The sequence below is a fragment of the Equus caballus genome, chromosome 31 (genome assembly GCF_041296265.1).
Source record: "Equus caballus isolate H_3958 breed thoroughbred chromosome 31, TB-T2T, whole genome shotgun sequence".
Classification (NCBI taxonomy): Eukaryota; Metazoa; Chordata; class Mammalia; order Perissodactyla; family Equidae; genus Equus; species Equus caballus.
Genome location: NC_091714.1, coordinates 16,843,941 through 16,860,731, shown reverse-complemented (window position 1 = coordinate 16,860,731; position 16,791 = coordinate 16,843,941). Strand labels below are relative to the sequence as shown.

The following is a 16,791-nucleotide window of genomic DNA, read 5'->3' as shown; positions in this document are numbered from 1 at the left end:
GAGTCACCAGACCCACCAGACCCAGACCAGGAGAACGACGGACGCTAGGTGAGGGACGGGAGGCGGGCGATGACGCAAGGAGTCGCCTGGCAAGGCTGGGAAGGCGGGCCAGGAGGGCGAGGAGGGCGAGGAGGGCGGGCCCTGGGGAATAGCTCAGGAGACAAAGTCCGGCCCCGTGCACAGAACACTTAGTCTGCGGCCGACGGGACCGAGAGCTGGGTTCCCATCCCCGTTGCAAGTAGCCATGGGGTGGACCGCGGCCTCCAAGTTCTGTCTCGGCCTCCTGCCCCTGCTCCTGCTCCCGCAGCGGGACTGGCCCCGGGCGGCACGTGAGTTCGGGATGGAAGCTGCGGGGAAGTGGGGTGGGCGATGGATTAGGACCGGCGAGGGGATGTGGGGGCTCACGGGCGCTCGGGTGCCTTCTCGGCTGGAGGCGCTGCCGTCTTCCCTTAAGTATTTACCTCGAGCTCGCGTCTTCCCGGTGGTTGTCTCCTGCGGGCAAGGGGAGGGCGGGGAAAGAGGCGAATCTGGCGAATAGGAAATGCCAGAGAAGAGGAGAGGGGAGGCAGGGGAGGGAGAGATGGCGCAGTGGGAAAGGCTGCTGAAGCCCCGGGCCCAGCCCGCCCGCCCCTCGGGAAGTGGGAGCCTGAGCCCCAGGCACCCGGGGCGTGGCCAGGACAGGAACAGGGACAGGGAGGCGATCCAGACAGGCTGCCTGCCCTCCTCTGCTCGCACCATTGTCCCCACACACCCTCCGTCCTGCCCACCGCTCTTGACCAATGGCTCACCGCACGTGCAGCCCGAGACACTGACTGACCCTCCAGAGTCCCTGCTCCTCCACCCCAGCTCACAGCCTTTCACTGCCCACCTCACCTTGTCTCCATGCACCACACGGCCTCCAACAGCTTCCCAAATGGGAACTGTCTACCTGTCACATTGTAGACAGGTGACTGAACCCCAGAACCTCAGTCACCTGTCTACCAACTGACCCCTTATCCCCTTGCCTGAGGACACAGTCCAGCAAAATCCTCCATGCCTGGTCCCCAGAACCTGGAGTAGGAGGGACAGGAGGCGGGGGCGTGGTTTCCTGCCAGACGGACTCCTCCTCCTCCTCCAGCAACCAATGGACACGAGCCTAAAGCTGCTGAAGGGGCGGGGCCTGGTGGGGCGAGTTTGCTCAGCAGCCCAGCCCTTCGGAGACTCTGGCTTTGACAGATAGGGGCGGCGGTGGGGGACAGTGTCTAGGGTTCCTTTTCTCCCAACCCCAGTGCTCACCTCAGTTTTTCCTTCACAGACGCTCCCTCTCTTTGCTATGAGTTCACCTTCATTCCTAAGCCCAGCCCTGGACAACCCTGGTGTGAGGTTCAAGGCCAGGTCATGAAAAGACTTTGGTTTCCTATGACTGTGGCAGCCAGGAGGTCAAATCCTTGAGTCTTCTGGGAGAGGAGGTGAATGGCACAAGGGCCTGGAGAGCACAGGCCGACACTCTGAGAGATGTTGGGGACTTGCTCAGACAGCAATTGCCGGACGTTAAACGAGAGACATACACGGACAGGGGTAAGTGAGAAAGTCCAAGTGCAGGGGAGAGCAGGTTGTGGGGTTAGGGGCGTTGATTGTACTCATGTGAAAAAAAAAGAAAGAAAGGATGTTGGTCATTCCCAAGTAGTTCAGCAGAAAGGGCAGGCCTTCGAGGAAAGAACAGGATAGGTACAAAGGGGCCCAGAGGGGTGGACACTGGGGTGGCCGGGGACAAAGGATTTGTCCAGAACAGAGGCTGACCTCTTTCCCACGGTGGGGACAGACCCTCTCCCGCTGCAGCGCAGGATGCTGTGTCAGTGTGAAGCCAATGGACGCACGCGTGCATCCTGGCAGTTCGGCTCCCAAGGACAGACTTTCCTCGTCTTTGACTCGGAGAACAGAACCTGGAAGGTGCTTCACCCTAGAGGCAGACGGATGAAAGAGAGGTGGGAGAGTGACAGGGATGTGACAGAGTTCTTCAGGAAGATCTCCATGGGAGACTGCAGGAGCTGGCTTGAAAGTTTCCTGGTGCACTGGGAGAAAATGCTGGAGACAACAGGTACCTGAGAAGAGGAGGAGGAAGGGACAGCTCTCTGGAGACAAGAGCAACACAGCTCACCTTGTGTGTGTGTGTGTGTGTGTGTGTGTGTGTGAGAAAGGGTGATTCATCCACGGTGAGTTCTTCCTGGGAGAATAAGGGCCATAGGTCGCTTCTACCATGCTTCTTTCCCCTTCTCACCTCTTGACATGTCTTCTTCTCTGCACATGCCTCTGGTCCACTCACCAGGGATCTTGCTGACCTCAAACATGAGGGCATCATTCTCTTTCCAGACCTTTACTTCTCACTGTTCCCTCTTCTCAGCCTCACTTTTCTTTTTCATCTCACCTGATCTATTTCTGGAAATCCTTCAATACCACTAACTGTCCACTCCTGAGAGGACTGCTCTCCCACCACCCTCAGGTGTCACCTCCTCTGTCACATCAGCAGTGATTGGTTACATTGGAACTCTTGTTTCCCTCGTTAGCTGGATGAGCCTCTTGGGGACAGGGCCCATCTCCTCTGTCCTTTCCTACCAAGGAACTGTGACAATGGCTGCCACAAGTAGAAGACTAGAAAATGTCTACATTGTAGGATTATCTGGGGCAGCAGGAGTTGAGAGGGAGTCTCCTCAGAGGAGGTTTCGGGTCCGTCCAAAGGCTGTCATTCTTCCTTTTTGATTTCAACATCACCAACCACGGCCCCAGATACAGGCTGATTTAGGGCACGGCCAACATACCCATCAGCTGGAACCTCCCGATGACCCACTCCAGTTCTATTCTGGGCGTCATAGAATGCATCCCTCATGGTAACAGGTACCGAGAGCAGATACCCTGGTGTTAGGGTTGAGGGAAAGGTGAATTATCAGCCCAACCCTGCCCCCTCACTGAACTTTCTCATCATGGAAATGCGACTGGGAAACTAAGGCCTCATATCATTCCATAGCAATAACTTGGCCAAGCTCAGCCCTGGGTTCTGCTGTCTCCTCACTGGAAAGGCCAGTGGGAAAGGGGAGGGACCCGCCCCAAGGCTTAAGGCCTGTTGATACTAAAGGGGTTTAGCAAAGTCAGGCCTGACTTAGACCAGATTTCCTGTATGTGAGTCTGTTTGGGTCCAGTGGGAGGTGGTGTGGAAACAGCAGGCACACAAGACAAGGGCATTACTCACATTTGAGCGAGAGTCACACGGTTCTTCTACATGTTGTGTCAAGGGGAAGGGGACTCATCCAGGGGGCTAAGAGCAGAGGGGCCTGGGTCTAAGCCCAGGAGCAGGGCTGGGAAGGCCTTGCAGCCTCAACTCAAAAGGCTGGAGTGTAGGGCTGCGTTCTCACAGAAAGTTCCTTGGCTCCCAGCAGGTGAGACAGAAGGCACACAGTAGGGTCTACGCAGGTGATATTAAGAGGAGACTAGTTCTCCATGGAACAAGGGGAATTCTGACTCAGCCTTTGGCATGCAGCTGGCAGCCAGCCTCCTGCAAACCCCAGATCCTGAGTCATTGAGCAGCCCCTCCCTGGAGCAGAGGTGACTCAGGAGGTAGGTGGGACTGAGCTGCTGTTGATGTCATAGCTGAGCTGCACCAGGAATGGATGGGGGTAGGGACCATCACACTGAAAACTATCTATGCTGCTAGCTAAGAGGCTGGGCGAGGAAGAGAAGAAAGATGTTTGCCAGCAACCCTCCCCAAGGCTACAGGTGTCAGGATGCAGACCCTTCTCTTCCATCAGAGCTCCCACCAGGTGCTTTAGGCCCTCTCATCAGAGGGAGAATCAGGACCTGAGTACAGCGAGCAGGTGATTCATCACTTGATCTAGTCATGAACCTGCACATTTGGTAGCAGGGCCCAGGCCTGCCTGTGGTGTGGGAAAGGGTGTGGGAGATTGGGACAAGCTGGTGGAACCAGGGAGCAGGTGACAGGTGGGGAGAAATACATGACCCTCAGTGAGGGCTGTACTTAAGATGAGGAGTGAGTGGGAAGCTGACCCTGGAGACATGACCCAGAATTTCCTCAGCCTCTTGGACCAATACTGTTTCTTTTCTGAAGGCTAACGATGCTCCCAAGAAGGCCCCGAGAGTGTGGTCCGTGTCACGACTCTGCCTTTTGTTTGGCTGCCTTTGGATCACCTGCTCTTCATTTCTAGACCACCAGGAGCTCAGACCTTGCAAATCCAGAGACCACCATGAGATCATGAAGAGACAGTCTGTGCAACATCTCAGGTCCCTCATTGCATTGGGCAATTCTCCTATTCAGTGCCTTTCCTTAACATATTGTGCCACTTCCTCTTGGTGCTCACCCCCCCCCCCCCCCCACACACACACAGCAGTGACTGTCCTGTGATCCCTCCACCCTGGCTCGCCTCCTTCAGTGAGAAGTCCGTCTTCACAGCAGAAGCAGCTCTACTTCTAAGAGTTGTTTTCTTTCCCCTCAGACACAGGATCAGTATCCAGTATATACAGTGACCTCCTACAAATCCATCAGAAAAAGTCCGATTCTCCTAACATTTGAGCAAATGTTTTGAGGAGTTCAGAGAAGGTGAATAAGCCTATGGGAAGATGGAATGTGTCCCAAATCATCCAGATCACACAGAAGAACAATGGGCACCCTTACATACCCAGTGAATGGAAACACTGTGAAATATATCAGGTGGTGGACAGGAAATGGAATGATGTCCCAATCTCCCCGACCCTTTACGACATCCATCTTACACCGTTAGTAGGAGTATAAATGGAGTCACTCCTTTGACATGTGTTTTACCAGATCCCCACAGTGGACGATGTGTTCTTCCTACCACACAGCCATCCCACTGTTAATTCCAGGCTGGCGAACGTGTACCACAGAGCATGTAGAGATATTGTTCATTGTAGGGCTATGTGGCATAGAAAAAGCGAGCATTAAGATATCCAACTGAAGTAGGATATATTTTTTAAAATGGTTAAAAGATTTCTATTTCTACTTCTATTTCAGAGTAGATTATCTGAAATTCTATTAAAAATAAAACCACCACATGACAGACACAAAACTTTTAAACCTTTCCAATACATATTTGAAAACTTCTGGTTGACATACAATAACAGTGGTGACATGAATCCAAATCTCTCCACATACATTTAAAAATTACCCAGGTCAACAAAAGGGGCAAATAAAATACCTTAACCCACATCTTCAGCTGATCAAGGACATGAAAATACCTTAATCCATCAGTTCCTTTGACTCAAAAGAACATTATTATGACAATTTGAAACTTGTGGTGATTATATCATGGTGATATAGGGGAGTGGCCTGCTTAGGAAATACATACTAAGTATATGGCATCAGATGACGCCATGAAAAGTGGGGGACATCAATGTGACAGCTCACTGTCATATGGTTTAGCAAGAGAGGTGCTCTGGAGAGTACTCATAACTTCTGTATCACTGTGTGCTTGTGTCAAAAGTTCTTATTGGGGGCCGGCCTGGTGGTGCAGTGGTTAAGTTCACCCATTCCGCTTCAGAGACCTGGGGTTCGCCAGTTTGGATCCCGGGTGTGGACCTACGCATCACCTGTTAAGCCATACTGTGGCAGGCATCCCACACATAAAGTAAAGGAGGATTGGCAGCAGATGTTAGCTCAGGGCCAGTCTTCCTAAAAAAAAGAAGTTTTTATTGTTCCTGAAAATGGGAATGTAAGAAAAACATAATTATCAGAATGTGATGTAAGAAAGTAAATGCCTCAAGAAATACAGTAGACATCCCGCTCCTTGTCTAGAGGCAGGTCCTCCCCCGATGTTCCCTTCTCACCCGCTGTGCTCCAGCCTTCCTCAGCTTCTCCCTCCTCCACCTCATCAGCATGGTCAGCAGAGGCCCTTCTAGAGATGAAAGCAGCTCAGACCAGGAATGGGGGTGTGCAAATTCACAGGGCAAAAACCCTGATCCTCACTTGGATGTGCTAGTTGGCAGGGAACTGACTCAGAGAAAAGGGTGTGGCAGCTCTTCTAAGATTAGATCCACCCTCTATGGTGTCTGTGTGTGTATCTGTGTGTTTGTGAGTGTGTTCCCAATGACTTTTCTGCTTGAAACTTGTGACTGCTGAGGGCTTTCCCACATAACCTCTTAGTCGCAATTCACTTGCTGGAATGTCTTCTTCTCTAACACCCTAAGCACCAGCCACTCTGGCCCACCAGCCAGTCCTCACCATCGCGCTTCCAGGCTTTCTGTGCTGGCCTATCCTCTGTCAGGTAGTCTGGTTGCCACTGGTCACGACCCTGTGGAACTTCAGAGCTGAGCACAAATATCATCTCCCGTTAAGTCTTCCTTACCCTGCTGTTTTAGTCACAGTTCTCCAGAGACCCAGGACCGGATTGATGTGGAGAGAGAGAGAATGACTAGAAGGAATGGGCTCATTTGATAACGGAGGCCATCGAGTCCACAATCTGCCGTGTAGACTGGCTCCCTGGAGCCCAGGGGAGCCAATGCTGCAGATGAAGTCTGAAGGCAGTCTGATGGGGCATTCCCTCTTCTTAGGGGACGTCAGTCATATTGTCCCTTCCAGGCCTTCAACAGATTTGACAAGACCTACTGACATCGTGGAGGACAATCTCCTTTACTCCAAGTTCACCAATTTAAATGTTCATCTCATCCAAATCGTTCTCCAAATTGACAGATAAAATTTCCCATCACACATCCCCAAGATAATGAATCATCTTCTCTGCCCTCCTCTGGGTCCTCACACCTGAGGCCGCAGTAAGCACATCACACTTGGTGAGAGGGATTTGTATACTCGTGTGCTCCACATTCACGTGGGCATTGGGAATACAATTTGTCCCCGTATCACTTTTGCTACAGAGCCTAGGAACATGCTGTTGCTCATTCACTCTGAGATCAATGAAGTCCCTTGAGGAACAGGAGCTGAGAGAGGGCTCTCCTCCTGCATGGGGCCCACTTTACAGCACAACCATCCATGGTGAAAGCGTACCCGAATCTATGAGTCTAATTGCACCTCCACTCACTTCATCGCTATGAATGCTGCCCATCCCCCACAGTGAAGCCCCAATGCATCCTCATCTTGGTCTTTGTGAGGGTGGCGGATGTGGTGAGCCAAAATGAGAGGGAGGTTGGGGTCCAGTGGGCCCTGCCTGCTGGGAGGGTCTTTGCCTCGTGTGAGGACTGGGGAGACCCTGAGTCCCACTCTGCCCCATCCATGAGCCTTTTCCCCTTCCAATGAGGAAAATACACTAAGGCCTCCTACTGCACATGTTCTCCATGTGGAGAGGATGAGCTCCAGGGGAGGAGAAGTCCCCAACATCTGGAGGCTGTGGGAATGTGGAGGAGGCCCGTGCCAGGACACAGGGCCTGGGTGCACTTGAGGACAGGGACATAGGATGGCAGCAAATTCTGTGAAATGCCAGGTATAAAGGAGGTTAGAAGGTTCTGGCCTGATTTGCTAGGTTCTTTTTGCAGGAGGGGCCTGTGCTGGGTGGTGTGGAAGACCAGAGACACACAAGGAGTGGGCAGGACCCAGGTTTGTGTGGGGCAAGGTCTTGGTGGGCCCAGGTGATCTGTGTGTGGGAAGAGACTCCCATGCATAGGGCTGGGGGACAGGAGCCTGGGTTGAATCCCTGGGAGGGGGCAACCAGGAAGGGCCTGGCAGCCCAACCGGGTGAGGTGGGTGAAGTGGGCAATTGACTGGGAGAACAGGAGGAGGGCAGAAGGCTGGCATTAGATCAATGGTGGGATGGCCTGGTGGGAGGAGGACAGGCCTCTGTGGGAACCTGGGCTGTTCCCGGCTCACCTCCATGCAGGCTCCTGGTCCCTAGACTCACACCAGGCCCCAGATTGTGAGGAATTGGCTCCTGAAGCAATTTTAATGGAAGTGCACTATAGATCACACTTCCAGAAACAGGAATTGGGTATCTGGATGAAATTCTGGCTGCTTTCCCTCTGCTATCTTCTTCATCTTTCATTGCATCAATTTCCACATTTGTAACTTACGAAATGCTGCCTCAGGGAATGACAAGAGATTCAATGAAGACATGGTCCAGGTGACCCTGAGAGGACTCAGGTGCAAGCATCATGCTGAGGACTCACCTCAGGTCTCCTAACTCAGGTGTGAGTGCTGCCTGGTCGGGAGTCCTGGACCAGGGTCGCTGGTGATGAGAGAAACAGACCATGCACTGCATTCCTCTGTCACTTCAAGCGCCTTTGACTTGTGGAATTAAAGCCCCATCAGGCCCTACTGGGGAGAAATCAAGCATCTTTCTCACCCTCAACATGCGATTGTTTCCCTCCTCATGTCCTGGTGAGTCCACAATTGCTGCAATGCCTGGCGAACAGTGTGAGAAGCTCACAGCCACAGAGGCTAAACCAGCAGTGCAGGATCAGCGGCCCGGGGAGGAGAACCCTCTAGATGCCTCCAGGTTGCTCCAGAGCCGCTTTGAATCCTTGCCTGCAGCAGAAACTCCTAAATACACATTTGGAACTCTGCACCCCAAACTTTCCCAAACACGGGTTAATTTATTTACAAAAAGGTCTTGGGCTCCGCTGGGATCAAAACTACTAGAAAACATTCTGTCGATGACAGGACAGCTAAGGGCTGTGTTCAGCCCCTTTCATTAAGACGGGAGTGTTCTCGAGAAGGAAAATCTTGTGTCATTTAAGAAGAGAGGAAAGATTGTGAACACGGGACAGAGACGGGAGGGCCAGGGGTGGGGTGCAGGAAAGAAGGGCTGAGGGGCAGGGGGAAAAGGGAGAGAGACTTCGGTTACAGGAGGAGACTGGAAATAATGAGTAACGCGAGTCACCAGACCCACCAGACCCAGACCAGGAGAACGACGGACGCTAGGTGAGGGATGGGAGGCGAGCAATGACGCAAGGAGTCGCCTGGCAAGGCTGGGAAGGCGGGCGAGGAGGGCGAGGAGGGCGGGCCCTGGGGAATAGCTCAGGAGACAAAGTCCGGCCCCGTGCACAGAACACTTAGTCTGCGGCCGACGGGACCGAGAGCTGGGTTCCCATCCCCGTTGCAAGTAGCCATGGGGTGGACCGCGGCCTCCAAGTTCTGTCTCGGCCTCCTGCCCCTGCTCCTGCTCCCGCAGCGGGACTGGCCCCGGGCGGCACGTGAGTTCGGGATGGAAGCTGCGGGGAAGTGGGGTGGGCGATGGATTAGGACCGGCGAGGGGATGTGGGGGCTCACGGGCGCTCGGGTGCCTTCTTGGGCAGTGGGGCCGCTGTCTCCCCTTAAGTTTCCACCGCAGGCTCGCGTCCCCCCCCCCCCCCCCCCCCCCCCCCCCCCCCCCCCCGCCCAGTGGTTGTCGCCTCTGGGCAAGGGGTGGGCGGGGAAGAGAGGCGACTCTGGCGAATAAGAAATGCGGGAAAACGAGCATAGGGGTTGGGTGCAGGGGAGGGAGAGAGGGCGCGGCGGGAAAGGCTGCTGAACCCCCAGGGCACCCGAGGCTTGGTCAGGACAGGGGACATTCCCGCAGGGACGCAGGGACGCGAACCCCAGACACCATGTGCCCTTCTCTGCTCACACCACTGTCCCCACACACCCTCCATCCTGCCCACCGCTCTCCCCCAGGAACTTCCCAGCGATCCTGCCCAGTGGCTCACCGCACCTGCAGACCCAGCCACTGTCCCTCCAGAGTCCCTGCTCCTCCACCCCAGCTCACAGCCTCTCACTGCTCACCTCACCTTGTCCCCATGCACCGCGGTGCCTCCCAACACCTTCCCAAATGGGAACTGTCCCCAGTCGCCTCTCTACCAACTGATCCCTTATCCCCTTGCCTGAGGACACAGTCCAGCAAAAGCCTCCATTCCTGGGCCCCAGAACCTGGAGTAGAAGGGAAGGGAGGCCCAGGCTTGGATTCTGCCGGGCAGACACCTCCTGCTGCTCCTTCTCCTCCTCCTCCTCCTTCTGCATCAAGGGAGGAGCACTAACCTCCCACTGCTGGGTGGGCGGGGCCGGACAGAGGCACGTATGCTCTGCAGCCCAGCCCTTCAGAGACTCTCTGGCGGTCCCAGAGTGGAGGCGGTCAGGGAATGCCTAGGGGTCCTTTTCTCCCTACCCCAGCGCTCACCTGCGTTTTTCCTTCACAGACGCTCCCTCTCTTTGCTATGAGTTCACCCTCATTCCTAAGCCCAGCCCTGGACAATCCTGGTGTGAGGTTCAAGGCCAGGTCGATGAAAAGACTTTCCTTTCCTATGACTGTGGCAGCCAGGAGGTCAAATCCTTGAGTCTCCTGGGAGAGGAGGTAAAAGGCACGAGGGCCTGGCAAGAACAGGTGGAAACGCTGAGAGACGTGGGGAACTTGCTCAGACAGCAACTGCTGGACGTTAAACCGGAGAAACACACGGACAGGGGTAAGTGAGAAAGTCCAAGTGCAGGAGAGAGCAGGTTGTGGGGTTAGGTGCGTTGATTGTACTCATGTTAAAAAAAAAAAAAAATACAGGGGGCTGGCCCCGTGGCCGAGTGGTTAAGTTGGCGCACTCCGCTGCAGGAGGCCCAGTGTTTCATTGGTTCGAATCCTGGATGTGGACATGGCACTGCTCATCAGACCACGCTGAGGCAGCTTCCCACATGCCACAACTAGAGGGACCCACAACTAAGAATATACAACTATGTACCAGGGGGCTTTGGGGAGAAAAAGAAAAAAATAAAATCTTAAAAAAGGGCCCCAGAGGTGCTGGACAATGGGGTGGTTGGGGGCAAATGATTAGTCCAGAACAGAGGCTGACCTCTTTCCCACGGTGGGGACAGACCCTCTCCCGCTGCAGGGCAGGATGCTGTGTCAATGTGAAGCCAATGGACACACGCGCGCATCCTGGCAGTTCGGCTTCCACGGACAGATGTTCCTTCTCTTTGACTCGGAGAACAAAACCTGGACTGTGCTTCACCCTAGAGGCAGACGGATGAAAGAGAAGTGGGGGAGTGACAGGGATGTGACAGAGTTCTTCAGGAAGATCTCCATGGGCGACTGCAGGAGCTGGCTTGAAAGTTTCCTGGTGCACTGGGAGAAAATGCTGGAGACAACAGGTACCTGAGAAGAGGAGGAGGAAGGGGCAGCTCTCTGGACACCAGAGCAACACACCCTATAGTGTGTTGGGGGTGGGTGTTGAAAGAGTGATCCATCGTGGTGAGGTCTTCCTGGGAGACTAATTTCCATAGGTCGCTTCTACCACCCTTCCTCTCCCTTCTCACTCCTGGCATCTCTTCCTCACTGCACATGCCTCTGGTCCACTCACCGTGGATTTCTGGCTGACCCCAAACATGAGGGCATCCTTCTGTGTCCAGACCTTTTCTTCTTACTGTTCCCTCTTCTTAGCTTCATTTTCCTTTTGCATCTCAACTGGTTTATTTCTGGAAACCCTTCAATCCCACCCCAAATGTCAGCTCCTGAGAGGACTTCCCTACCACCACCCTCAGGTGTCACCTCCTCCTCTGTCACAGCAGCAGTGATTGGCGACATTGTCACTCTTGTTTGCTTCATTAGCTAGATGAGTCCCTTGGGAACAGGGCCCATCTCCTCTCTCTTCCTACCTCAGGGCCTGTCACAGCAGCTGCCACAAGTAGAGGGGGAGAAAATGTCCGCATTGTAGGTGTCTGGGGCAGCAGGGGTTGAGGAAGAGTCTCTTCACATTTAGGGTCTGGACAAAGGCTGTCACTCTTCCTTTTCCATTTCAGCATCACCAACTGTGGCCGCAGTTAAAGGCCAATCCAGGGCCACAGTCATCACACCCATCGCCTGGATCCTCCTGGTGACTCTCAGCTGCTCTATTCTCCTTGGCATCCGAGGCTGAGTCCTTCACGGTAACAGGTATTGAGAGCAGATAGCCTGATGTGAGGGCCCGGGAAAAGGTATATTCTCAGCCCAACCTTGCGCCTGCACTGAACTTTCTCATCATGGGAATGCGACCAGGAGACTAAGGCCTCATACTGTTCCATAGCAATAACTTGGACAAGCTCAGCCCTGGGTTCTGCTATCTCCTCACTGGAAAGGCCAGTGGGAAAGGGGAGGGGCCCGCCCCAAGGCTTAGGGCCTGTTGATGCTAAAGGGGTTTAGCAAAGTCAGGCCTGACTCAGACCAGATTCCCTGTTTGGGAGAGTCTATTTGGGCCCAGTGGGAGGAGGTGTGGGGACAGCAGGGACACAATTCAGAGGCAGGACTCACATTTGAGTAAGAGCTGCATGGTGGCTCCACAGTATGTGTCAAGGGGAAGAGGACTCATCCAGGGGACTAAGAGCAGAGGGGCCTGGGTCTAAGCCCAGGAGGAGGGCTGGGAAGGCCTTGCAGCCTCAACTCAACAGGCTGGAGTGCAGGGCTGCGTGCCCACAGAGGGTGCCTTGGCTCCCAGCAGGTCAGGCAGAAGGAGAATAGTAGAGCCTGTGTAGGAGGAGATCGGGAGGAGGCCAGTTCTCCATGGAACAAGGGGAATTCTGACTCAGCCTGTTGCATCACTTGGCAGCCAGGCTCCTGCAGACCCCCGATCCTGAGCCACTGAGTGGTGCCTCCCTGGAGCAGAGGTGACTCAGGGGATAGGTGGGACTGAGCTGCTGTTGATGCTCACAGCAGAGCTGGACCAGGAATGGATGAGGTGGGCTCAGGGACCATCACACTGAGAGCTCTGTGTGCTGCTAGCTAAGAGGCTAGGAGAGGAGGAAATGAAGGATGTTTGCCTGCAGCCCTCCCCAAGGCCACAGGTGTCAGGATGCAGGCCCTTCTCTTCCATCAGAGCTCCCACCAGGTCCTTTAGGCCCTCCCATCAGAGGGAGAATCAGGACCTGAGTAAAGGGAGCAGGTGATTCATTACTTGATCTAGTCGTGAATGTCAACATTTGGTAGCAGAGCCTGGGGCTGCCTGTGGTGTGGGAAAGGGTGGGGGAGATTGGGACAAGCTGGTGGAACCAGGGAGCAGGTGACAGGTGGGGAGAAATACAGTGAGGGCTGTACTCAAGATGAGGAGTGAGTGGGAAGCTGACCCTGGAGACCTGACCCAGGATTTCCTCAGCCACTTCGACCAACACTGTTTCTTTTCTGAAGGCTGATGATGCTCCCGAGGAGGTCCTGGGTGTGTGGTCCGTGTCACGACTCTGCCTTTTGTTTGGCTGCCTTTGGATCACCTGCTGTTCATTTCAAGACCACCAGGAGCTCAGACCTTACAAATCCAGAGACCACCATGAGATCACGATGAGACAATCTATGCGACATCTCAGGTCCCTTACTGCATTGGGCGGTTCTCCTATTCAGTGCCTTTTGTTAACATATAGTGCCCCTTCTTCTTGGTGCTCAGTGGTGGGATTCCTGCACTTCAACCTGAACTACTTGAACAAGAAATATGAGGAATATGAAGGAGAACAGTTTCCATCTTGTCTGCATCGTGACCCTGTTCTTGTAAATGATATTGTCAGAAAATTATCATGTCAGACTGCAGAACCTCAGGGATTCTTTCTCTGTTCTGAAAACCTCCTTGTCTTTTCAATGGAACAATGTTTTGTTAATGATTTTTGCCTTTAGTAACTTACTACCCTTCAATGACATTTAATTAAATATCTCTATAATCTAAAATACTTACTTATTTTTGAATTTTCTTTTATCACCCAGTAGAGATTTCATGGCATCGCTATTCCTCCACATTGCAGGGCACTTACAGCTGGTGATTCTGCTAGATTTTGTGGCAACAGAGAATTGAAGGATCCCTCTGAAATGAACAAGAAGTCCAGCTGTCGGTCTCCAGTTTATCCTGATGCCCCGGTAGAAACAAATATTCTGGGACTTAAGGAAGGAGGATCTTCCTGATTTCAGCCCAGATCCCCCGCCCCAGCAGTGACTGTCCTGTGATCCCTCCACCCTGGCTCGCCTCCTTCAGTGAGAAGTCCGTCTTCACAGCAGAAGCAGCTCTACTTCTAAGAGTTGTTTTCTTTCCCCTCAGACACAGGATCAGTATCCAGAATACGTAGTGACCTCCCACAAATCCGTAAGGAAAAGTCCGAGTCTCCTAACATTTGAACAAATGTTTTGAGAAGTTCAGAGATGGTGAATAAGCCTGTGAGAAGGTGGAACATGTCCCAAATCATCAAGATCACACAGAAGAACACTGGGTACCCTTATATACCCAGTGAATGGACACACTGTGAAATGGACACATCAAGTCATGGACAGGAAATGGAATAGCAGGAGTTCTCCTACACTGTTAGTAGGAGTATAAATGGAGTCACTCCTTTGACATGTATTTTACCAGATCCCCACAGTGGACGATGTGTTCTTCCTATGACACGGCCATCCCGGTGTTAATTCCAGGCTGGCAAACGTGGACCCCAGAGCGTGTGGAGATATTGTTCATTGCTGTGCTGCGTGACTTAGCAAAAACTAGCATTAAGATATCCAGCTGAAGCAGGATACATTTTTTAAAATGGCTAAAAGATTTCTATTTCTATTTCAGAGCAGATTATCTGAAATTCTCTTAAAAATAAAACCACTACATGACAGATACAGAACTTTTAAACCTTTCCAATATATATTTGAAAACTTCTGGTTGACAAACAATAGCAGTGTTCGCATGAATCCAAATCTCTCCACATACATTTAAAAATTACCCAGGTCAACAAAAGGGGCAAAGAAAATACCTTAACCCACATCTTCAGCTGATAAAGGACATGAAAAATACCTCAATCTGTCAGTTCCTTTGACTTGAAAGAAGATTATTATGACAATGTTGAAACTTGTGGTGATTATGTTGTTGTGATGTAGGGGAGTGGCCTGCTTGGGAAATACGGACTAAGTATATGGCATCAGAGGACATCACGAAAAGTGGGGGACATCAATGCGACAGCTCATTGTTATATGGTTCAGCAAGAGATGTGCTCTGCACAGTACTCACAACTTCTGTATCACTTTAGGGTTGTATCAAAAGTTTTAGTTGGAGGCCAGCCCCGTGGCACAGCAAAGTTCACACGTTCCGCTTTGGCCACCTGGGATTCACTGATTCGGGTCCCGGGTGCCGACCTACACACGGCTTGTCAAGCCATACTGTGGCAGGCATCCCACATATAAAGTAGAGGAAGATGGGCATGGATATTAACTCTGGGTCAGTCATCCTCAGCAAAAAGAGGAGGATTGGCGGCAGATGTTAGCTCAGCGCCAGTCTTCCTAAAAAAAAAAAGTTTCTATTGTTCCTGAAAATGGGAATGTAAGAAAAACTTAGTTATCAGAATGTGATGGAAGAAGGTAAATGCCTCAAGAAATACAGTAGACATCCCGCTCCTTGTGTAGAGGCAGGTCCTCCCCCGATGTTCCCTTCTCACCCGCTGTGCTCCAGCCTTCCTCAGCTTCTCCCTCCTCCACCTCATCAGCATGGTCAGCAGAGGCCCTTCTAGAGATGAAAGCAGCTCAGACCAGGAATGGGGGTGTGCAAATTCGCTGTTACAGATCCTGAGCCTCACTTGGATGCACTAGTTGGCAGGGAACTGACTCAGAGAAAAGGGCTTAGCAGCTCTTCTGAGCTTAGACCCATCCTGTACAGTGTTTGTGTGTGTGTGTGTGTGTGTCTGTCTGTCTGTCTGTCTGTGTTTGTGAGTGTGTTCCCAATGACTTTTCTGCTTGAAACTCGTGACTGCTGAGGGCTTTCCCACATATCCTTTTAGTCGCATTTCGCCTGCTGAAATCTCTTCCTCTCCAATACCCTAAGCACCAGCCACTCTGGCCCACCAGCCAGTCCTCACCATCGTGCTTGCAGGCTTTCTGTGCTGGCCTATCCTCTGTCAGGTAGTCTGGTTGCCACTGGTCACGACCGTGTGGAACTTCAGAGCTGAGCACAAATATCATCTCCCATTAAGTCTTCCTTACCCTGCTGTTTTAGTCACAGTTCTCCAGAGACCCAGGACCGGATTGATGTGGAGAGAGAGAGACTGATGAGAAGGAATGGGCTCATGTGATAACGGAGACCATCGAGTCCACAATCTGCCGTGTAGACTGGCTCCCTGGAGCCCAGGGGAGCCAATGCTGCAGATGAAGTCTGAAGGCAGTCTGATGGGGCATTCCCTCTTCTTAGGGGACGTCAGTCATATTGTCCCTTCCAGGCCTTCAACAGATTTGACAAGACCTACTGACATCGTGGAGGACAATCTCCTTTACTCCAAGTTCACCAATTTAAATGTTCATCTCATCCAAATCGTTCTCCAAATTGACAGACAAAATTTCCCATCACACATCTCCAAGATAATGAATCATCTTCTCTGCCCTCCTCTGTGTCCTCACACCTGAGGCCGCAGTAAGCACATCACACTTGGTGAGAGGGATTTGTATACTCGTGTGCTCCACATTCACCTGGGCATTGGGAATACAATTTGTCCCCGTATCACTTTTGCTACAGATCCTAGGACATGCTGTTGCTCAGTCACTCTGGGATCAATGACTTCCCTTGAGGAACAAGAGCTGAGAGAGGGCTTTCCTCGTGTGTGGGGCCCACTTTACAGCACAACCATCCGTGGCGAAAGCATACCTGAATCTATGAGTCTAATTGCACCTCCACTCAGTTCATTCCTATGAATGCTGCCCATCTCCAACAGTGAAGCCCCAATGCATCCTCATCTTGGACCTTGTGAGGATAGCAGATATTGTGAACAGAAATGAGAGGGAGGTTGGGGTCCAGTGGGCCCTGCCTGCTGGGAGGGTCTTTGCCTCCTGTGAGGACTGGGGAGATCCTGAGTCCAACTCTCCCCCATCCATGAGCCTTTTTGCCTTCCAATGAGGAAAATACACTAAGGCCTCCTAC

The 16,791-nt window shown here is 52.5% G+C and overlaps 1 protein-coding gene across 1 annotated transcript; it reads left to right on the top strand.

Annotated features, from left to right (window-relative positions):
• Nucleotides 1-1,123: 1,123 nt before the first annotated feature.
• LOC100063831 (UL16-binding protein 1) lies at nt 1,124-13,588 on the top strand. Its single transcript, XM_070256342.1, is given in 8 exon segments — nt 1,124-1,162; nt 1,318-1,375; nt 1,378-1,557; nt 1,802-2,077; nt 10,120-10,383; nt 10,781-11,056; nt 11,705-11,837; nt 13,062-13,588. Coding segments are annotated over 7 exon segments (1,209 nt in total). The 3' UTR covers nt 11,821-11,837; nt 13,062-13,588.
• Nucleotides 13,589-16,791: the final 3,203 nt, after the last annotated feature.